The sequence below is a fragment of the Atractosteus spatula genome, chromosome 6 (genome assembly GCF_055471065.1).
Source record: "Atractosteus spatula isolate fAtrSpa1 chromosome 6, fAtrSpa1.hap1, whole genome shotgun sequence".
Lineage (NCBI taxonomy): Eukaryota > Metazoa > Chordata > Actinopteri > Semionotiformes > Lepisosteidae > Atractosteus > Atractosteus spatula.
In genome coordinates, this window is record NC_142711.1 from 61398404 (window position 1) to 61420619 (window position 22216).

General features: G+C 41.6%; 3 protein-coding genes across 5 annotated transcripts; 1 reads left to right on the plus strand and 2 right to left on the minus strand.

Moving 5' to 3' along the window:
- Positions 1 to 854: 854 nt before the first annotated feature.
- Positions 855 to 4641, minus strand: tmem14ca (transmembrane protein 14Ca). 2 transcript variants are annotated; one of them, XM_088919319.1, is made up of 5 exons: positions 4539 to 4641; positions 3869 to 3960; positions 2871 to 2972; positions 1976 to 2063; positions 855 to 1070 (listed from the first exon to the last, which is right to left on the minus strand). In XM_088919319.1, the coding sequence occupies exons 2-5, from the start codon at positions 3942 to 3944 to the stop codon at positions 1013 to 1015; spliced, it is 324 nt and encodes a 107-aa protein (XP_088775445.1). In that variant the 5' UTR covers positions 3945 to 3960; positions 4539 to 4641; the 3' UTR covers positions 855 to 1012. The 2 variants fall into 2 exon arrangements, with proteins under 2 accessions (XP_088775445.1, XP_088775444.1); XM_088919318.1 differs by having other exon boundaries at positions 4483 to 4547.
- Positions 4642 to 5093: 452 nt separating this feature from the next.
- Positions 5094 to 11563, minus strand: pak1ip1 (PAK1 interacting protein 1). Its single transcript, XM_088918613.1, has 10 exons — positions 11314 to 11563; positions 10215 to 10377; positions 9691 to 9811; positions 8654 to 8728; positions 8499 to 8551; positions 8043 to 8188; positions 7368 to 7465; positions 6774 to 6873; positions 6266 to 6392; positions 5094 to 5750 (listed from the first exon to the last, which is right to left on the minus strand). The coding sequence occupies exons 1-10, from the start codon at positions 11389 to 11391 to the stop codon at positions 5602 to 5604; spliced, it is 1110 nt and encodes a 369-aa protein (XP_088774739.1). The 5' UTR covers positions 11392 to 11563; the 3' UTR covers positions 5094 to 5601.
- Positions 11564 to 11642: 79 nt separating this feature from the next.
- Positions 11643 to 18391, plus strand: trnau1apb (tRNA selenocysteine 1 associated protein 1b). Of its 2 annotated transcripts, none has more exons than XM_088918614.1 (9): positions 11643 to 11825; positions 12238 to 12335; positions 12891 to 12990; positions 13899 to 13951; positions 14248 to 14379; positions 15145 to 15264; positions 17003 to 17216; positions 17487 to 17523; positions 17726 to 18391. In XM_088918614.1, the coding sequence occupies exons 1-9, from the start codon at positions 11790 to 11792 to the stop codon at positions 17866 to 17868; spliced, it is 933 nt and encodes a 310-aa protein (XP_088774740.1). In that variant the 5' UTR covers positions 11643 to 11789; the 3' UTR covers positions 17869 to 18391. The 2 variants fall into 2 exon arrangements, with proteins under 2 accessions (XP_088774740.1, XP_088774742.1); XM_088918616.1 differs by lacking the exon at positions 11643 to 11825 and adding an exon at positions 11933 to 12051.
- Positions 18392 to 22216: the final 3825 nt, after the last annotated feature.

Consider the following 22216-nt stretch of genomic DNA (forward strand, 5'->3'; position numbering starts at 1 on the left):
AAATCTTTTGAAACAATATTCATATGGTGAGAGGAGATGCATTTTAGTAATTGTGTTTTAACAGTTCCTGCACTGCCCAAGAGTACATGAATGTTTGTAAATGAGAGGAGGCCATTCAGCCTATACAGCTTCTTTGGAGTAGGACAGTAGGTAACTAATTCAAGGATATTATCCAGCCTGAAAGAAACCATGATATTGGCTTTGACAACATAACAGAGCTGTTCCGTGTGCCAAAGTGGCTCTCATTCTCAGTTTTGCAAAATAATATACAATACAATGTCTAATACACTTACAGTGCCAACTGAGTCAGGACTGACACCTCCATGATGAACTAAGAACAGTGTGTAACTTGTGATAATCACAGAGTTCGTTTTACTCTGTATGAGCTGAATAAAAAACAGTAATATAGGCAAAGGTGGAATCTAGTTTTCAAGTTTTCATCACTGATGTCTTCCCACCTTCAGAAAGCATGTACCCTTCACATATTCATACATTTTAAATATGAAACATTTTCATTTCTTCAAAGGCCTGTTGCGATTGGAGCTGTAAAAAACAAACTACAATCTGGAGCAGTTTGGAAGTCCCGACACTCAGAATGAATGAAAAATACTGATTCATATATCTGTCAACAAATATAAAATTAGACTGTATCTAACATTACTGCTCTTTATACAGTATGGCTTGAATTGACACCAAAGAATTATGGCTTTCTCTTACCTCTTGGACTTACTTGGACCTTTAATTAACGGGGTACAAATGTGACTGCAAAAAACAAGTCAGTGTGTACTGCGCATGAAAACAGAGCAAACCAGGATTTCTGGTATCCCCTCCTTCCAGAGATTTCACGGATAAGAAACTGGGCAACCTTGAGCTTTTTATTAAACATTTTTACAAAGTTCATTTGTCTTCACAGTGCCCGAACTGGACCCAGCAAACCACGATTTTACTTTTTTAAAAAAAAACAAATGCACATTTATACATTTTTAATGTCTGCCTGTAACTGGAACTGTCACTACGGTTCGTGAGGTTTCTGCAACATCTTCATACCAATTCTCCCCAGCATTAGAAGACTGTAGAAGGAAAAAAAAATATTGTAGAATATTGAGAATATATGCTCATCCTTCTGAATATATATGAACTTGCATCACCTTTAGACTGGATGAAAACTCTAAGCATGTACTACTGCATAAACCGCATCTTGTTCACAAACACATCACTACCGTCAGCTCAGGGAGGCCCAGTCCTGGTCTCAGAGACCTACACACCTCCCGATTTTCACTCCCGCTAAACTTAGTTATCAGACGGAAGCCTCCACTGAACTAACAAGTTGCTTTTTTGGAATATTTGCAGGTGATTTTATCTTACTTAAGACATGAAATATTTAAAAAGCAACATTCAACATGTGGAGTGGCCAAGTCAAACAGCTCATATCAGTCCTATAACTAAATCCACTGGGGGTTCAATTGTGCTACTCGGAGCTGGGCGGGAACACAAACTACCAGGAGCTGGACAGGGAAGCCCTGCATTAACTGTTAACACTCTACAAGGTAGCTAAAAGCTGCGTTCAAGCGATATGCTCTTATCTATGCGTCTGTGACTTTCCGGACTTTATGGGTGCCTGACACTTTCGATCGTAGAGCAGGCTAAAGTCTCTTCTGATTTGTGGAACAGAAACATGTTTCAGAACTACAGAATAAAAGGCACAACACTGGCACAGTGCAATCTCCCACAGTGCGCTGCCCTGCGTTTGTGTGAGAAATATGTTTTATTTTCTCATGTGCAGCTACACCTCCACTAAGAAAAGCAAAGTGAAGCAATTCAACTTAAAAATAATGTTCTACTGTCACAGTAAAGATCCAACTATAGTTGCAGAACAGATGCAGACTTCATAGAGCTAACAGTTCCCTTTCCTTTGTCCATGATCAATGCATTAGCGATGTTGATTAATAGCAATTGCTATACTGCAATGACTTACCTTGCCCCTGCAATGAGCCCAGCAGGCATGAACTTCCCAGAATTGTAAAATCTCATCCCCATCACTCCTGCCAAGGTCCCCGATGCAGCTATCAAGCAAGAATACAGAAGAGCTTCATTACTGAAGCAGTAGCGCTGCCTTGTCACTGCTTGCACATTTCACTGTAAACCAGACTTTATCCATAAGATTTTTCTAAGACACTGTCAGCATGTGGTGCAGCAATCGGCCACCCCAGTCCTAGACACACCTTTGATCAATGGCTAAAGCACAATAATCATGTTTATTTAAGATAACAATTGATCTGCTTAAGGGCTTTCTGGCACCCTATGACCAGATTAGAAGAACCTAAAGTTTAAATAAGGAAAAACTCCAAAAATACTACATCCTTAATTCCCAGTTTTACTGTTGTCTCAAACAGGTTGATTTTTTTAAAGAGACGAAATTCCTGTGAATAGGAGAATTAAGATCTCTCCCTGAAGAGCAGGATCCTGATGGTTTCACACTGCATATACCTTTAATCTGTAACTTTGTAAATTTAAGGGAATATTGTGTAACCAACTATGTAAAGTATGGTAAATAAACCAGATTTGGGTACCATTTATATCCTCAATAGTGTATATATTTTGCAAATCATCTTACTCGCCTTTTAATAGATGTATTTTTTCCAATACAGAAGACGTCTTTTGGTGTAAGAATGCAAACACTACATTTTTAATGCTTCCTGGCATATTAATCTTTGTATCAGGCACGTGTATTCACCAAAAGTTGACTCAAAAATTAATCCCAACATACAGTGCAAAAAAAAAATGCGTTGATGGTTTTGTACTAAGAGGTAGTGTTTTTAAGATCAGTTCCCAATTCCATAAAAAGCAGACGTAGGCCGGATGTTTCTTACCTAGAGAAACCCAGACATTCTTTGGATTGTGTGACATCTGGTATGCCCCCAGCCCTGCCAGGCCTCCGAAGACAAGACCAGCAGCCAAGGAAGGAACACTGCCTGGAAAGACAGGCACTGTCATGGGAAATGTACCCAGTGTCTCACAGCTCTCCACCATCTCAGCAAAGTCTTGACCGACCAGGCAATTTTGCTATTTATATCCCCATTTCTTCAAGGGGTTGTGAGACAGTTGTGCGAGATCTACCGACAAGCCTCCGAAGACAAGGCCTTTAGTTCCTGCTGAGTTCTTAATTATGTAAACGAATCGATAAGCTGTTGGAGCAGTACATGTGTTTCAGGCCTCTACTGAGTGATGATTTAAAGTTGTGCATTTAAAATGTGCCCTGTCAAGAAGCAGGGCCTGCCACACATAGACACAATCGATTATTTACTATTTTATTGATTGACATTTCAAAGTACCTAACTGATGCATTTGAGGCAACAAACTTCTTTACTTAAGATGAGAAGACTCCTTTACTTAAAACGATGTTAATAATTAAAATGATGTAGCAATCGATTATATAAATATGTTCATATATCATGCTAAAGTGTAAAGAATTACATTAAACATTATTTGATTTTTTTTAATTAACAGCCTATGTGCAACCATTTTGGCCACTGGCACAAAACGAACCAGTTCTTTGAGCTCCTATTCTAAAGCAGCCTGGCGTCTTTAATAACGTCCCCCTGCAGCCCTGTGTCCAGAATGCGCCAGTTAGTTTCCTCCTTGTTCACTGCAGCAGTACAGATTGGTTTTTTTCTATTATCCGTATAACTCTTCTGCTGAAAAGAGCTCAGTAACCTACGCTACTGTGCGTTGTCAGCACCCCCGTCCGATATTTCCCAACTTGAAAACACTTCACTAAAGTTTGTTTGCCGGGAGAGATAGCTAGATTAACTACATGCACATACGTACTGTATATAATAGGTGCATATATATTTAATCATCACTTCACCTGCTTTCACATAACCGACGATTCCTCCCGAAGCTACAAGGGCAGCGTATCCAAATCCAATCCAATCGACAGACATGATGAATTAAACAAGCCTGGAAAAAAACACACCAGCGCTCATGATGTGGGCATGGAAAAGACTTTCATATATATATACGCGACTCAGTTATCCGATATATGTCTGTTCTGGCTTGAACTAGCGACAGAGGAGAACATACTGTCTTGTCTTTTCACCTCTGTGCAGTTTCAATACGCTGCTGCATATATAATCTCGCCATTTATTGCTACTCCTTTCGATTGGAGAGGCAATGTGTTGCCAGGCTGTATTTGATACTGGGACTGCTGTAAATGCAAAGCGTTTTTGCTAACTAAAAAGCCAACAGAAAATTCACATTTTGCCCATTGAAAAATGATTAATGGTAAATCGACAATGGTACATTGACACCGATTATTTTAACGAAACTGCGTTATTTCGTCTTGCGTAGAGGAAATTAGACAAATACCGCTCTCGATTTATTTCTTTAGGATTAACCTCGAAAAACACCTTGATTAGGTTACCGAACAACAGGAATAAATAAAACATTTCAGAAGCTTGACTTGAATCTATTTAACTCTACCTTTATACAAGTTACATGACATAAGACGTGAAGACCTGTCTGTATTCAGTACTAACCTTCTGCAGGGAGCAGGGCAACACGGCACAACAGAAAAGGAGCTGCCGAAAGTAACACGGAGTCGAAATAGGTCTGCTGACAAAACGTTATGGGGCGACCGGGTGTGCCGCACAGATAACTTAGCTCCCAAAAATGCTGAGCCATGCAAACAGATAAACGTACTAAACCTTTTCTGATATTTTTTTTCTCTGTGCCCCAAAACACGCCGCCCACCACAAAAGCGTAGTTGACGCTTCAAACTCTGCGAGTTGTTTCAGTTGTCCAAATAGATATGAAACCCGGAAATAGCTTCAGCCAGGAAGTGTTGCCAAACACGCGGAGTTGTTACGGACGGGCGAACACGTGCTTCTGTACTTCCGGTCTCTCTGTGTAATAACAGTAACTTTGGCACCCTCAGCGTTCAGTGCTCTGGAAATCCAGAAGCTTTTAAAGTTGTAACAAGAACCGGAATACCACGTTTCAATTTCTTGATTTCATCTAACTATATTTTTAAAGGATGTAAGCAAAGGTGTTAATTAGGTTAATTACCCATTTGAAAAAAAGATTCACACTTATAAAGTCATTGATTTTAATTTAAATACCAATAAATGAACAAGTCTGTAATGAATAAGGGGACCTGTCAAAAACACACAATGTACAGACACTCGTGGTGTAATTAATAGCCAACATGAGAACGACATGCTTGCTATTCATAAATGAAAAGTTTACTTCATGCGAGTTTTACAATTTACAAAAATAACTCTCTTAAAAATCTAGTTTTCCATCTCATTTTTCTGACAAAAGCGCTTAGAACAGGGGGTGTCCAGTCTTGGTCCTGGAGGGTTCTATGCCTCTCTGAACAGTTCCTAAAAATGGGAGAAGCGAGTAAATTGGTCCAATTAAGCCAATAACGTGGTGAGGTTATCATGAGCAGAGCTGGAATGAAGACATCCAGACACACTCTCCAGACTCTCCAGAACTCACGACTGGACACCGCTGTCTTAGCATTAGGGCAGAAATGAGCAAATGCTGGAGCTTTACAGAAGATCTGCTCAATCATCTCAAAAACGACAAAGTTGAATTTTATGGATTTTTCTGCTTCTTCTTCCTTTTAGAGCCATCCGTTTTTCTCTTCTTGGCAGGACTGTCACTGTCTTCAACTTCAACCACTTCTCCAGTGCACGCCGGCCTCCCCTTCTTTGTCTGGGCAGGTTTGTCTTCTTTTTCTGTCACTGTAAATAAAACCCAAGACCCCCAGCTGGTTAGAACAGTCCCCCGTGAAGGTGCAGTCATCACAGAAGATTATTCTGTACTATTATCCATCCATCCATTTTCACTCCGCTTTCCCTGGTGAGGGTGGCGGTTGCAGCAGGCCGAGAAGATCAGCCCAGACTTCCCTGTCCCCGGCACCAGATTCCAGCTCCTCCTGGGGGATCCCCAGGCGCTCCCAAGCCCAGAGAGATAATCCCTCCGGCGTGTCCTGGGTCTGCCACGGGTCTCCGCCCAGTGGGACGTGCCCGGACAGGCTCCAGCGGAAGCCGACCAGGGGGCATCCTAAACGAGATCTTGCTCCTCTCGATCTGGAGGAGCAGCGGCCGAGTGGCAGGCATAACTGGAAAGGACCTAGACGGAACTAGACCCTGGTAATACAGTATTATTATTCTCATTATCAACGAATGAAATTGTTTTACTTAAATGTCGGATTCATCTTTGGCACCTGCGGTAAAACTGCAAAACCCAGCAATACCTGGAGAGGAAGCAGTCGCTTCTTCCCGATTCAAAGTCCTTTTCTGCGAGCTGCACTGCCACACATCCAGACACGCCAGCCTGGCGGTGGTGTTCACTTCGCCCAGCAGTACCGGGGGATCCTTAATCTGCAAGAGACAGGACGCCTGGCTCCATGACTGCGCCAATGAAAGGGCTCTTCAATCAAGTGTTGTTTCAACCACATCCTCACCAATTCATTATCAGATAGAGGCTTATCTTTGTGATGGGATGCCAACCCAACAGGCCCACAGAGAAAGTGACAGTTTAGAGAAGCCAGACAAAACCTAGGCAGACAGATGCCCATGGCTGTAGTCGAACCCAGACTCCCAGGACATGCAGAAGCTGCAGCTCTAACAGCCAGGCCATATGAAAGGACCCTGGGTCATACCGCCACTGGTACATGTTTTGACAGGAGTAGATTTACAGTTCACTGACACAAATTTCAGAAAGATTGCAAAACCAGCATCTATAGATAAAAACTGCCTTACCTGTTCAAGGTTAAGTTTCCACATTTTTATGTACCCATCATTGGATGCAGATGCAAGGATATGACAGTCATCTACTGTAAAACTGGACAGGGCTTTTACTCTGAAGACAAAGCAAAACCAAAAAGTTTTCTTGTTTCCATTTCTTTAAATATACAGAAACAGGTTCATCATAATAATAAGCAATGCCTATTTTAAGTAACAACTTTAAAAGCAACTATCTCAAAGTGCTTTACGATACCTACAAAAGGACAATTCACAATAAAATGAAAGTCAATAAAAAAAGCTAGAAAAAAGCAGATGTTGAACATGAAACAATGAAAAAGAAGTCCTGAACTCTGGGGTTCAGTTTCGCAGGCACCATGAGGAGCGGTCTGGTTTATAGATTGCATGGATTTGGAAGGCAAAAGTGGGGAACCTTCAAAATATTTGATCTGTATGCAGAAGTCTTCTGCCTCATCAAAATGCACACCTTAACTGCTAACATTATTCAGTATCTACTTATCTGTTGAAAGGTCTTAAAAGATGAGTTTGTTCATCTTATGAAACAATACAAACGAAGGTGTGTGAAATGTTACAAGGGAAACATTACTATACCTGTTCTCATGGGCCTTAAACTGGCTGAGACACACTCCAGAGTCCGTGTCATACAGCCTCAAACACTCCTCATCCCCAGCAACTGCAACAATGGAATTCTGGGGGACAGACAACAGCACATTGTTACATGAACAGCATTAAACCTTTAAGACTGATTAATGACCCCATCAGACCTGGGGTTAAACTATTAGGAATTAACCTAAAAAAACAAATTCAGAGCAATGTCAAGATGGATTTTTCAAATAAATCAGAATGTAAAATGACACAGCCTTCTAACTACATTAACACACTTGTTCTTTTGTTCCCCCGACTATCTTTCCAATATTTATGATATTTCACCAGGATACCCAAATTATCCATTATTAGAAAGCTGCTGATTTCTGGTAGGGGCTACAGCAGCCTGAAGTCTGTCCAGGAAGTGCTGCCTGGACAGGGAGGATGGTCCCTGTGGGCGCGCGCGTGCACACACACGGAGAATTTAGAGACACCAATGAACTAAGCCAGCATGTCAGTAGGAGATGGGAGGAAACTGGAGGAGCCAGAGGAAATCCACACAAACACAGGGGATCTTGCACACTCCACACGAAACAACCTCCACTGCCACACCGCACTGCCCCATTCTGCACAACTAGAAAAAGACATTTCCCTCAAAACACAGCACTTCTTACTACTTACAGTCACAAACTTAACCGAGGAGATTCTCTTTTGATTTAAGATTGCTCTCGTTACTGTTGCTGTCTCCAGGCTGTAAACATCTATTTTATTATCTGCCACCACCACGTACTTGTCTCCAGCCGGTGACCACAGAACAATGTGGGCATCTGGAAAACAGTCAATCACACTAGTTAATGCAAGTAAGAAAACAGCACAGCAGGTGTAACAGCTTCACCGAGCAGCTCAATCTGTTCTTGAACATATCGGAGACTTCAGCCCAACACAGCTGTAAATGAACCTTTACACATAAGTATAATTCAGAATGAACAACCGAGATCCAGCTGTCTGAACAGGTCTACATTAACCAACCGGAACATATCTCCATTTTCCTTTCCAGCGTGAGTACGCTCTTGAACAAGCACTACTCATCAGGTAAGAGCAGAGTGAATTCCAGACTGAATGTGCAGAAACACTTACTTTCTTTTATGTTTTTGATGAAAGCTGATCGGCCATCAATTAGGTTCCACGTCCTGGAAATAAAAAAAAACAGCATGGGCAGAATAAAATACTGAATACTCATTCTGATGGAACAGAAACTTAACTCAGAAAGGAACAGAAGGAAGCAGGCATACCTGAGAGTTCTGTCCGTCCCCACTGACAGAGCAAGTTTCCCAGAAGGATGAACTGAAAATGACGATACTTGTCCCCTGGAACAAGGACACATCCAGTAAGTCTTGGCATTTGCACGTTTTCATAACCAGGTTATCAGCTCACAGGAATCCACTGCTTATAGGTGTACGTCTTAATTTCAGCCTGTTTCTCGTCCCAAAATATTTATCCGAATACAGTACATACAGTTTTATTAACATACACATACCTCAGACCTCTCTATCGCATATTACATGACTGCGTTGGTTACGCAGGAATTATTATTATTGTATTAATTATTAATAATATTATATTGCTGATGGATTTGTTTTTGTTTGATATGCATAGACGTGAATTTTATGTAGTTTCAGAACAGTAGTAGAATAACAGAAATCGGCGCGATCTCTGCTCCACCTCTTGGGCTTCTTCAAGAACTCCCCTCAAATCATATTAATGCTTCAATGACCAAGTGGGATGAAACCAGCGACTATAGTAACACCTGCTATCACAGTGTCATTCGCACCTGTTTCTGTACACCAGTAACTGATTCATTAGAAGCAGTTCAGAAAACAATAGGAGAGCAACAATTTTGGACCAAGTCAGGAAATCTTCATTCTATTAAAAATTGTACATTTAGAAGATTATTTTGAAAACTAAGGCACGGAGGCAGAATACATTAAATTAAATAAAGGATTCTGTATTGTTTAACTAATTAAGAACTGATTTGGGACAAAAAGAAAAAGAAGGCAGAAAGGTACTCCAGATCCAGGAATATGAAACACTGCAGCAGGAAAAAACTGTAGCTGAGTGTTCTTGTGTGCTGCTATGCTGCACAACATTTTCTCTTCTGACTGTGCTGATAGATGAAGTCAGGAGACAAAACGTGATGTTTTTACTCAAGATATACTTGTATTAGAACACGAGAGAAGTTCTCAAAACTGAATTACTTGACAGGCTATTCAGATTCAGTATCCTTACACTGTGAAAACAGATGACAGTGACACACCCTTCAGAAACTTACTTGTGAGCTTTAATAGACTGTAAGCATTCCCACTTCTTAGTGCTCCAGATACAAATGAGTCCATCCTCTCCACCGCTCAGTAAGTGGGAACTGCCATAAAACTCTAGACAAGTGATGGTGCCTTTGGGAATTAAAAAAAAATAAATGAGGTTCTTTGACAAACTTCAATGCAGACTTATTTCCTTTGACAAATCAAACATTTACCTTGAGATCAAATCATTGTTTAACTGACAAACCCAACCTTCTGTAAAAATACAAATATCAATCTATTAATACCAACCAGTACTACTTCAGTATAAATATTCACTCACTATACACCGTAAGTGTGTACAGTGATTTTTTTAGTGCCTGGGTGAAATTAGGTATTACGACATAACAGACAGAAGCAGGATTTGTTTACAACATTCCCTGCAGTATTCACAAACATTACTATCAGCGTTTCAACCTCCTAACTTTCCACACATGGACTGTCATGAAAAAACATGTTCAACCACAAAGATAACAGTGAGGGAGGGATTCAGTACCATCATGGTGCAGCAAAGCCCCGTGTTCTGTCCTCTTTTTCATGTCATACAGACAAATGGTTTCATCCCGGCTACCTGTGGCAATAAACTTTTCATTTGTCGCCACCACAGATAAAGACGCAGAGTGAGCGTGGTGTGTGAAATCAGCCACTGTCGTCCACTTCTGCAAAGCAAGAGCAGATTCAAATGTTCAATGGAGTGCAACAGAAATGCCTTGCACGTTCATTTGGGAGGGCATCAGTTTATATCCTCCCTGAACAGGGGTTTAAATCACTCCATAACAGACTTGGACCACTTTTGAAGAAAAGGGAAAAAAAGAAAGGTTAACACATGAAAACCTTTTCGCATCATAGGGGCCTTGAGAAAATGATATAGTTAAACATTTGCCTCTAGACAGCAATTGTCACCCAGTAAGGCTTTTGGTCCAATCTGGATCGTCTACCATCCTGTAGCCTGATCTTGTCAGATTTCAGAGCTGAAACGAAGCCGGCCTGGTCATGACTGGGACAGAAGACCTCTGAGTAAGGTAACAGTCTTACCTCTGGTACGGAATTTCCGAGCCAGCACCCCAGTGTATTGTGTCGGGGGACACTGGGCTGCGAGAGGGACCTTCCTTTACATGACAAAAAAACACCCGAGACCCTGACTAACGATGTCATTAGGTTAATCGTGTTGATCCTGGTGCCCCGTCTAAAGTCCATCACGGACTTGCACACCACAGACACCCTAAACCTAACCGGTGAATCAAGTGATCAGGTCTCCCACCTTATCTGCTGTGTAGCGCAACCTGGATGTAAACCGATTTGAGTTCCTTAGAGAGGAAAAATGCTCTAGACATCCGGTGAGTTATTTTGTTCACTGGTTTGAGTGAACTGTAAAACCAAGCTAACAGAAAAGTGCCGTACAATGCTTCGAGCCTTTTGAAAAGCACCTGTAGGTGGAATATACAATTATGTATACTACAAAATCTAGTTGGCATGGCTCCATTGCATGTGTTAAACCTAAGAGCTACAGAACTGAAGTGCTCTAAAACAACAGCTCAGTAATAATTCCCATAACCCACATGGAAAGACAGATAAAAAATATCAATATTTGATACCTCTTTAGTCGTCTCTACTCGATATCCAAAAGTAATTTGCTCGTAGCAGCCAGCAACCAACACTACAGCAGGATCCATGTTGAACAGCCCACGTGTGCGCACTGTCTGGGTCCTTCCCAGCAGCTACGCCGAGCAAGCGACCGAAGTGCTGCCTGTTTCATTATAGACACGAGAAAATTAAACACTTAAATTGAACCGTCATACATCTGTCATTTTTAATTTTATATATTTATTAAGTTTTTTTGTATATCTGAAGAGAGTCTAAACGAAGGAAGAAAAATATAAAAAAAGACTAAATTTACCGGCAATGATAACGAAGACTGCCGACAGTAAAGTTTCAGGCCTTCTTAATAAAAACATTGTAGCCTTTACCAGATAGTGTACTGTACTGTTTCTGAAGATTGCTGTTAATGATCATTTGTACGGCTATATGTTTATTAAAGAATAATTCCAGAGGGAAATAAAACAACAGCGAAATGTTTAACAGGATGGCAAGCCTGTGGATGGGTGATGTTAGTTCATTGTGTTATTTACTGAAATGAAGAGCCAACTGTATTTCACAATGTAGATTGATTTCTGAGGGATGTAATGAAATATGCCTTCGCTTAGTCCAGTTCGCGTTTCAACAGCACCCTACCGTGTACAAAAGTCCGTAATGTATGGTCTTGATTGTTTTCACGAAATACGTGTTGTTGTGCACTTCAGGAGTGACTGTAACTAGCTGTGTACTCGCTCCAGGTAACGTAATGTGGACGTTTTGAAAGGTTAACAACTTGTTACAAACTTGACAAGCCAGGCGCCGGCTGTAGCGCTGTAATCGGAGGGTTGCTTCAGAAACCAGCTCTAGCAAATGTGTTTTGATCTTCCAATGTGCATGATTTGGATGTGTCTTTGCGATGCACTAACATGATCTCTTCTTATTAGTTGGACCCGTATATGGATGAGAATTTTATCAAGCAAGCCTTCAGTACGATGGGGGAGACAGCTTATGGCGTTAAAATTATCTGTCACAGAGTCACGGGGTGAGTGATCTTTATCGCTTTGTTAGATTTTAGAAGGTTAAGACGTTTTCCAGTGGTTTTACCGTCTAATGATCACTAATCTGAGACTGGGTAATGTTAGACAGGCAAGCTGAGGACTTCTCGTCTAGTTAGTAATTAAGCCGTTGTTGTGTCGTTTATTTTGTGCAGCTTTTGCTTGTTGTAATATCCCTGTAAAAATGCAGGGATAAAACCCAGTGCCCTTGGGGCCAGAGTGTCCCATACCCTCTAAGGATACAGCGGTATAATGAAAACGGAAGGATTTTGATCTCATCAGCACCAAACATGGCTTAAAACGCGCAGTTCAATTCTTTTTTATTGTTTTGGAATATGGAGTATACTTTATCATCCTAATGGAGGTTTCTATATATATAAAGGGTATTGAATACGTACACGTACGCTCTGTATACTCCTAAGAAACAGGTAACGGGTTTATTCCGTGCTGAAAAGGAAAGAAAGGAAACGCAACGTTTCGGCTGTGGAGCCTTCCGCGGGTGTATACGCCTATATGATGCGTTTTAATCCCTCTTCCCTTAGTGGCTCAGCGGGGTATTGCTTTGTGGAGCTGGCGGACGAGGCCAGCGTGGACCGCTGTGTCCTGAAGCTCAACGGGAAGCTGGTTCCAGGGTCAAACCCTGTAAGTACTGGATCTGAACGCGCCCCGTCTGACCTGCCGCGCCGCCCAGCCCATTCTGGTGGGGCAAACGACTGCATTCCTCATTCTCATTCATTCTGCCGGTAAAATGGCAATTACCCACTTAACGATTTGAAATCCCTTCCGAGAGAGATGAGGGTTTTCTAACTGCAGGCAGGCCCGGCTCTTCGTCTAACTGGAACATACCCTGTGCACATAACCACTCATAACATAGGAGAAGCTGGCGCCGTCTCGCATTGCGTTGTAAAACCGTAACGGCGTGAAGCTGCGGTATAAACCCCGTTGAGGAGGTGTGAAAGAGCCGGCTGATCCTCTGGGGCAGACTAGCCAGTTTCACATCATCGGCCTTTGTGGCTTCTAATGTTTTAGGACGGAGCTTTTTCGTGGCTGTCTGAACCCGGTGCTTTCTTTTGCCATCACGGTCTGTAAAATATCTCCCCGGATAATGTCTTACACGTCTGCTGTTAAAAGCTGCTGTTTATTTTCACACGGTAAGGTCTTCTCCTGTAAGAGCTACAGATTTGTGCTGTTCGGTTTAGATCCAGAGCACCTTTGTTTAATCGGGATTCCCACACGACTCTTCTCCTTGTTCAAATTCCACACGGAAATTCCTGGAGAACAATTTCCCTTGTGGAGTTTTCGAGAGGGGTTGTGAGTCCCTCTGGTGTCTTCAGGCGGAATTACAGCTCTCTCCTGGAGCACTTGGACTCACGTCCCGGCTCCGGAGTGACTGACCTGTCCAGTACTGATAAATGGGTCCAATATAATGAACTTTTCTGTCCTTACAATAGGGGCACATTAGGTTTTTCAAGCAGTGTAAGCTGGCATACCTCTTCGTTTTGAGTAATGAATAATGTAACCTGTATTGTTCATGTCTTTTCTCTTTATAGCCCAGAAAATTTAAGTTAAATTATGCTACGTATGGGAAAAGGCCAGACACAGGGTGAGTACTCTTATTTAATCATGCAACTTGCTTGATCATTTTGTACCACTTTAAAAATAAAACGTATTGTTTCCATACAAATTATGACCATAAAACTGTAATATTGAGTTCAATATATTTTTAAAAAGTAGGATGAGAAACTTTCAACCGATGCATTATTATACCACCCGAGTATCTGTCCATTACACATAATAACATTTGTTTTATGTTGCACATTTTATAGCACATTGTCTCAAGTCGTTATTTAATATCTACTAAAAGTATTTATTTTTGCTGTCGTTTTTTTTCTTCTCCAGCCCTGAATATTCTGTTTTTGTTGGAGATCTCACTCCGGAAATTGATGACTTTCAGCTCTACGAATTCTTTGTGAAGAAATATCCCTCCTGCAAGGGGGGCAAAGTGGTTACAGATCAGTTTGGGAACTCAAGGTACAGAAGCAGTGTGGCAAGATCTCATTATGTACTCGCAGGACCTAGGCCTTTGACAAAGTGTGTCATTCATTTGAGTAATATATGAGTCAGTGTAGCCATTGTATTTGCCTGCAGATCCAGGATTGAATTAACAGTATGTAAAAGATGCTCTCAGACTGTTAAACCATTTTTGGAGAGGAGAGGTTTTCAGTGATAACTCTGGTTTCATGTTGGTGTGCATTAACTAGCATTTCAAGCCACTTGTCAGTGTTTTCTTTGAGGACCTAAATAAATGTTGTAGAAATGCTGTAGAAAGTCATTTTAGATGGAAGGCTGCAATTTCTTTTTGAATTCTCAAAGTATCCCATTCCTTTCTATCAGGTACCTATTGTGAGTAGACAAAACGCACCAAATTGCATGGAGTCACTTAGGTAACATCTGTATCCCCCACAGTGTCATTACTACCTTAACTCTGCAGTTGATAACCATTTACCTTTTGTAATGAAATAGTTTTGTGATTTTCTGTCAGTTGCTTCTTTGCCAGTTAAGGTAAATCTGCTGTTGTGAAGCATAAATGTTATTATTTAACTATTGTTTTCCCCATATAGGATAAGCAAGAGCTACAAACAGTTGAAGTGATGCTACTTCATGTTAAAAGTAATAAAACATTTTCCGTTTTTTTCCATTAATATATATTATTTGCCTATTATATCTAGCTTGCATGCCAGCTTGAGGGCTGTGTTAGGAGGGCTGCTAACGCGTGCGAGTGCTGTGTCCACGCAGGGGCTATGGATTTGTTAAGTTCAGTGACGAGAAGGAGCAGAGGAAAGCTATGGAAGAGTGTCAGAATGCTACTGGCCTCGGCGGGAAGCCTATTAGGATCAGCATAGCCGTCGCCAAGAGGTAAGAGGCCTGGCATGGCACTGGGGCTCTTTCCTTTGCTAACCAGTTGGTTATTCTGGGGGGGTAGACGTGTCTTTTACCGACTTTGTGGACCGTGGACCGTGGACCGGGTGTGAGGGCTGAGCCACAAGGCCATCGTGTCTGGTTTAATGTTTTATGTCCGTTGCTGACTGAGAAGAGAGCTTGCCCCGAGTCTGTGGAAAGACTCGGACACTGCTGTCTCTCATTACTGGGTAGTACTGCATGAATAATAAGCTACTGGAGACAGCTCAGCCACCAAAAACAATCATCTTTAGAATGCACAACATGCAAGATATGTTATACACTCATGAGTGAGGTGTGAGAGAAAATTCCATTGGACCGTTTGTATTCGGACTAAAGAAAATGTGTAGCTTTGCAAGCTAATTATAAAGAATTTTTTTATTCACAGTCCTTCATCTGAGAAGTAAATTGATCCGAGCTAATTGAAAGCAAAGTGTTTTGCAACTGATGCATGCCACACATGTAACCTGATATAAGACACAGCCCGCTATCTATAAGAGGAAAGGGTGATGAATGAGTGGCAGCTGGTCGTTATCTAGATGGCTTAGTCAGCTGCATTTGAAGAGCAGCGGGAATGATCATGCGTCTTTTGTCTATTTAATTTAATTTAGATGGTTAGGTGGCTGCAATCAGATCAGTCAGATCACTGCTCCTTCCCCCTTGTCTTAATCATTATTACTGCAGGTGTTCTTTCAGCTGGGGTGTCTCGATTAGCTGCTAGCAAACGGTTAAGAAGGTTAGGTGTGCAACACTGGTTTGGCTTGGCTTGGCACACTAAAGTTCTGTTCAAAGTGGACACTACTGTGTTATAAAACCAAAAACCGAAACAAGCCTGGAAGCCTGGTTATTCTCCTCTTTGTTAGGGCACACTTGAGTCAAAATCCACCATCAACAGGAATGGTAACTTTTTCACTTTTTTGTGTGTTTCACTTCACTTTAATTGCTTTGATGAAGTGCTGTGGAATGTAGTCATGTACTGTGCTGTTGAAGACCTTATGGCAATCTTTAATTTGACTTAAGACATGCTTGCTTATTTTGATGTTTTTCCAAAATCAGTCCTAAGTTTTGTAAAAATATCTTTAAATGTATAGTATTAAAGTATAACGTAATTGTTTTCCCTGTGTTCATCACAGGTGATGAGTATATGGTGAATGAACTGGGGGCAGTGAGAGTGTATCCCCCACTTCCATGATGAACAGTTTTTGTTTCCTTCTGCTCAAGTCCATTGGGTTAGTTTTCAGATGACTTGCGCGAGTGAGGGCCATTCTCAAACTGGTGCAGGGGGGCTTGCAATTGCAGAACCCTTAAAACCTTTTAGGAGCTGAAAGAAAATCTTGAAACGGTCACTAAATGGTTAGGTTGGATTGAAAACCAGAAAATGGGACGGCTCTCCAGAATCGCGGGTGATTGTTGGTTTTGTGGATAGCAAGCTGTTTTTAGAAAAAAAATCTTGCAATGGTTAATATTCTTTAAATCGCTCTTATTTTACTTGCATCCCAAGCAAACTTTAAATCCTGGTGCGAACAAGAAGCCTTAATCATAATGTCTTGTCCATTCAATACCAGTTGGGCCATTTTTTTTTTTTTTTTTTAAATGGTCTTCCAGGTTTTTGAACATCCGTGTTGATTTTGCCTGGCCTCTGGGTTTCTAATCCGCTCGAAGGGAGTGTGATGTTCTCTGCCTGCTTTGGTTTCAGCAATAAAATGAATTACCAGCACAATCAAAACTACTACACGCAGTACTACCAGCAGTACCAGAACTACTACTCCCAGTGGGGGTATGACCCCTACGGTAGTTACAACTACGGTTACGGCCCGTATGGCCCAGCGCCCTCTGCTCCCGGGATGACCGCCCCTCTGGCGTCCGCAGACGGCACCACGGTCGGGACGGACCCGCAGGCTTCGGCAGAGGTGAGTCCCCGCGTGTATGTGGGAAGCGCACGGAGGCCACGGGTGACGTCTTCGTAAATGGGGGGGGGGGGGGGGTCAGTGGGAACGGTGAGGCTGCAGGGAGCTCTGTTAGCCGGTCTGGCAAGGTGGTGTGAATGAGTGGTTTATCGCCCTCTTGTGGTGAGGGTGGGCACAGTTCGCTGGCTGCTGTTGCGGCTCCTCGCTCCGATTCTTTCTAGTGGCAAACGCTGTGCTTGGTGATTGAAAGTTAATTACATGTTGTCATTTCAGAAATCCACGGAAGATGCTGAAGAAGAGCCTGTTGAAGGTAGTGTGCTCATTTAAAACATATTGGGGTCAGAAACCGTTCAGTAGTGACTAAATCTTTTTGGATTTCAACTGTTTGTGCACTTTCATCCTAAGTAACTGGAGGATAACTTTCCCCGTTAATCTCCAAGTGACCTTGCTCTGCATGCTGGAGTACTGATGGGTTTGCACCACTCTTTTTTTTTTTTTTTTTCCCCCAACAGATCCCGCGCTGCACATGGATATCGACACGCTGAACAGGCAGTTCATGGAGCGCAGCGAAGAGCTGTACGACTCGCTCATGAACTGTCACTGGCAGCCGCTGGACAGCGTGACGTCCGAGATCCCGGCGGTGGCCAATTGCTGAGCGGTTGAGAAGAGCTCGTCTCTCACTATTGGCTCAGTCACTCCTCCACCCTACATGTTTTTTTTTTTTTATGACCTCCTGCTTTTGTTACTGTGTTTGTGGCATGTGTTTTTGTTATCTGAATATCCCCAGGAAGCCCTAGAAATTCAAGTACGTTTGTTTGTGTTTGGGGAATATTCTGGGCTCTGTTGAACATCGGGGATTTCAGTTTCAGAAATACAGGCTTAGCGAGGTCGTACTGAATTGCGTATGTAAATGAAATATCCATTATGCTATGGATGCCATAGAAATGGATGTACTTTTGGGGGGAAGAAAAGATCATTTAAAAAAAAACAGCCAAGTGTTATTTGAATTCTTATTCTTTCATACGTCACGTAATAAGTCCCAGTTTCGAAAGCCATTGGAGATTATTGTACTTCTCTGGAAGGAAAAAAAACTGCTTACTGCATCCGTTTTTGCATTTGTAAATATTTTCCTTATTTCATGTAAATTTGATGTGTAAGTAAAGAGATTAATAATTAGACCTGCTGTCTCGAATCGTCTCTTTTTTTTTTTTTTCATCATGGGTTAATGTCTGCTCCTATTACAACAAACTGTAAGAATTTATTTTGAAATGCATTATTAAAACATTCATGGTGTGTACATAATTATTTTCGCATTGTTTCACACCTCTTCATAGGCTGAAACCAGCTTTGAGAACTAATGGTAAAGTTGTGCCATGCATTAGTAAGGCCTTGTTAAGAATTTCTTACTCTTGTACAGCGCTTTTCTGGACACTCCACTCAAAGTGCTTTACAGGTCATGGGGACTCTCCTCCACCAGCACGTGTGCAGCCCCACCTGGATGATGCATTACTACACTCCCCACACACCAGCTCTCAGTGGGGAGGAGAACAGAATAATGAAGCCAATTCATAGATGGGGATTATTAGGAGGCCCTGATAGGTAAGGGCCAATGGGAAATTTGGCCATGACGCCGGGGTTACACCCCTACTCTTTTCAAGAAACAGCCTGGGGTTTTTAATGACCGCGAAGAGGCAGGACATTTGGTTTTAAGTCTCATCTCTAGGACATTGCCTCTTTACAGTATAGTGTCCCCGTCACCATATTGAGGCAGTAGGACCCACATAGACTATGGGGTCAGCGACCCCTGCTGGCCCCACTAACCCCTCTTCCAGCAGCAACCTTAGTTTTTCCCAGGAGGTCTCCCTTCCAGGTACTGACCAGGCTCACACCTGCTGACCTTCAGTGGGCTGCCAGTTGTGAGTTGCAGGGTGATATGGCTGCTGGCTATAACATGCTAAAACACATTGTATTTCCCCACTTGTAGCGATCAGTCTCCACCTTCAAGTTCCTGGGTACCTTCAGCACTAATGATTTCATGTGGGCCCAGGATGTAACTGGAGCTATAGAGAAGGCACAACAGTGCCTTTTCTTCCGCAGACAGTTGAAAAGATTTGGTCTGTTCTTACCACATTTTACAGGTGCGCTATTGAAAGTGTGCTCAAGTGTGGGATTACAGTGTTGTCTGGCAGCAGCAGCTCATTGTCTGACTGGAAGGCGTTATAGGGGGTGGTCAGGTCAGCCCAGTCTATCATTCGAGTTCCCTCTATTGTGCACATTTTTACAACTCGCTGTCTCAGGGAGCCTGGAGGTATCTCTAAGGATATGAGTCATCCTGGTTTCTCATCTTCCTCCCCCACTTCCCTCTGGTAAGCATTATAGGAGCATAAAGGTACACACTTCCAGATGCAGAGACACAAGCTGTCAGGTTACTGAACTGTACCCCTACCACTGGCTCACACTGATGTTGTTTTATTTAAGTTGTATGTCCTTTAACTTGTTGTTGCTGCTGCTGTTCTGTGTTTACGCTTTTGGTGTTTCTTTAATGTCTTTGTATTGTACATGCAAATAAGCATTTCATTTGCACTTGTGCATATGACAATGGAACGGAACTGTTCCCATGGTGACCCCGCCGTGTTTTGTCTATTGGCCAGCAGGTGACGCAAGCGTCGGCTCAAACCCGGAGTCAAGGACTGCCGCTTGAATTCTGTCCATTCCTGCAAATCTACAGGTCCAATGGCAGTGTAAGCATCATAGGATATGTGTACCTACGTTAGTATTACTTTGTTAACTTTAATTTTAGTTTATTTGCTTAAAGTCTCCATTTTAATTATAAATGCACTGTAAGAGACTATGTAAGAGCATAGAGGCGGTAATGAGTCCGGAAACTCTTGTTATAACATGATTTGTGAAAAATGTTAACAGTTACACAGTGGTAAAGATGTTCCATCTGTTATTGTGATTCAGGTTGTGTTATTAATATGCAAGTTTTCCTTCCTTTTAGGAAGGAGGGGGAGGCTTAATTCCTCAGAGAGTCTCATACACATTGAAGTTGTATTCCTATGGAATACATCCTGCATTGGTTAATAAATCTAGAGATTATTTTATTCATCTTATTTGAATAAATGGGGCTCAGGCGTGCTGGTGATGGCGCAATGCTGATTGACAAAAACTGTTTTATTGACAGTTGTGTATTTAGCTATACGTGAGGAAGAAATGAGACTATGCTCTGTCAGTTTAAACCTGGACATAATGGCAGATGTTGCAATGTGGTGAAGTACAGCAACTTTAAATCAGGTGTTGTAAATTTACAGATTTACAGTAACATTAACAAATGGGTTATGTCAAAATGGACCCCGTGTCTTCGTTCCTGAAATGTCACGTCAACATGGGCTTTAATCTTATATTCTGTCTATGCACATACAGTACTGTACTGTTTGTATCTCAACCATTTTGTTATTTCTAGTACATTTGCTAAAAATGTGTGCACTGTGATTACTATTTTCTTTCTTACTGCCTGTATCGCTCCTGGGCTGTCATTGAGATCTTTCCTTCCTGCTCTCTTCACAGCTGGCAGTGTGAGTACAGTGTGTGTGACATAGCTCATCTCTCACTTCCACTCATCCTGTTTCCCTGCCTCTTATTTTCCCTAATGCCTCGAGCTTATTTAGCTGCCTGATTCCGTTTTTCAGAACATATGCTACTAGTTCACATCTTCAGAGCCATATTCTTCAACAACTCTAATGCCAGTTTAATATCCCAGAAACACAGTCGTGTTCCTTCTAATTCTGTTTTAAGTCTGGGTTCATCCGTTTCACCTCCATGCTCAGTTAACACAAAGATCTATTTTTCTTCAGTTTTAAGGTTGGTTTAATTTTAACCTTTGTGATGTTAGATAAGATAAGATTTTTATTGTCCTCTAAAGGGGAAATTTTTTTATGGACACCTAGCACTCCTGTACATTTAAATAGAATACAAAAAAAGAAGAGAAGAAAAGAAAAACATTGCACATTATACTATTACAACAAATAAGAAAAACACTGCACATCACTCTATTGCACATGTACAGTATAACACATCACAAAACATATTGCACTCAAGTGGGTTGTAAGAGTCAAAACTGAGTTTATCCTTGACATTTGCATTGACAGCTTTAATGGATAGTGGAACACAGGAATGTTTGTATCCATTTGACTTACATTTGGGAACCCTGAAACGTTTGCCAGAAGGAAGAAGTTGATATACAGAGTTGAGGATGTGGGAAGGATCTGATACAATTTTTACTGCCTGTTTGATTATGGATATTTCAAAGATTGTCTACAGGGAGGGGTGCTGTTTCACTCCTATGACCTTCAAAGCTGTCTGGACGAGGCAGGTAATTTGCAATTTAAAATGAACTGATTTGAATGATTACCAAACCACACTGAAATACCATGTCTGATCATGCTCTCACTTACAGCACGGTAAAAGAGTAGCATTACTTCCTGTCTAACCCCAAACACTCTTAGTCTTCGCAGGAAATATAAGCGCTGCTGAACTTTGGAGCAAACACTCTCAACATGAGTAGATCAGCACAGGTTATGGTCTATGTGTCCACCTAAGTACTTATATAAATCAACCTGAGTGATAAGTTCGTTGAGGATTACTACCTGTGAGTGATCACCAACTGCTCTGGGACTGAAAACTATTTTGTTTTTTTAGCATTCAAAATTAGGCTGTTGTTGTCACACCATTGCACAAACCTTTGGATTTCTGACATGTACACAGATGAGCTTCTACCTCTATGCATTAAGCCAAGCACAGCTGTATCATCTGAGAATTTGAAAATGAAGTTGCTTTGACTACTGCTTGTACAATCATTTGTATAAAGTGTGAACAGAACTGTTCTCTGTTCCTCAAAGAAAACATTTTTTTGTACCAAAACGTTTATCTTCTGTTCTTACACTCCAAGTCCATATTTGATCTTTCTGCACAGCACTTATTACATATATCATTAATTAACTGTA

Coding starts and splice junctions, on each gene's coding strand:
- trnau1apb (XM_088918614.1), top strand. CDS start 11,790: ATGTTTAACAGGATGGCAAGCCTGTGGATGGGTGAT. Junction 11,826..12,237: donor CAAGCCTGTGGATGGGTGAT/GTTAGTTCATTG, acceptor TCTTCTTATTAG/TTGGACCCGTATATGGATGA. Junction 12,991..13,898: donor TGGTTCCAGGGTCAAACCCT/GTAAGTACTGGA, acceptor TTCTCTTTATAG/CCCAGAAAATTTAAGTTAAA.
- pak1ip1 (XM_088918613.1), bottom strand. CDS start 11,391: ATGGATCCTGCTGTAGTGTTGGTTGCTGGCTGCTACGAGCAAATTACT. Junction 10,378..11,313: donor GAGTAGAGACGACTAAAGAG/GTATCAAATATT, acceptor CTTGCTTTGCAG/AAGTGGACGACAGTGGCTGA. Junction 6,874..7,367: donor TTTAAGGCCCATGAGAACAG/GTATAGTAATGT, acceptor CTTTGTCTTCAG/AGTAAAAGCCCTGTCCAGTT.
- tmem14ca (XM_088919319.1), bottom strand. CDS start 3,944: ATGTCTGTCGATTGGATTGGATTTGGATACGCTGCCCTTGTAGCTTCG. Junction 2,973..3,868: donor CGTCGGTTATGTGAAAGCAG/GTGAAGTGATGA, acceptor CTGTCTTTCCAG/GCAGTGTTCCTTCCTTGGCT. Junction 1,071..1,975: donor GGGCTCATTGCAGGGGCAAG/GTAAGTCATTGC, acceptor TTCCTTCTACAG/TCTTCTAATGCTGGGGAGAA.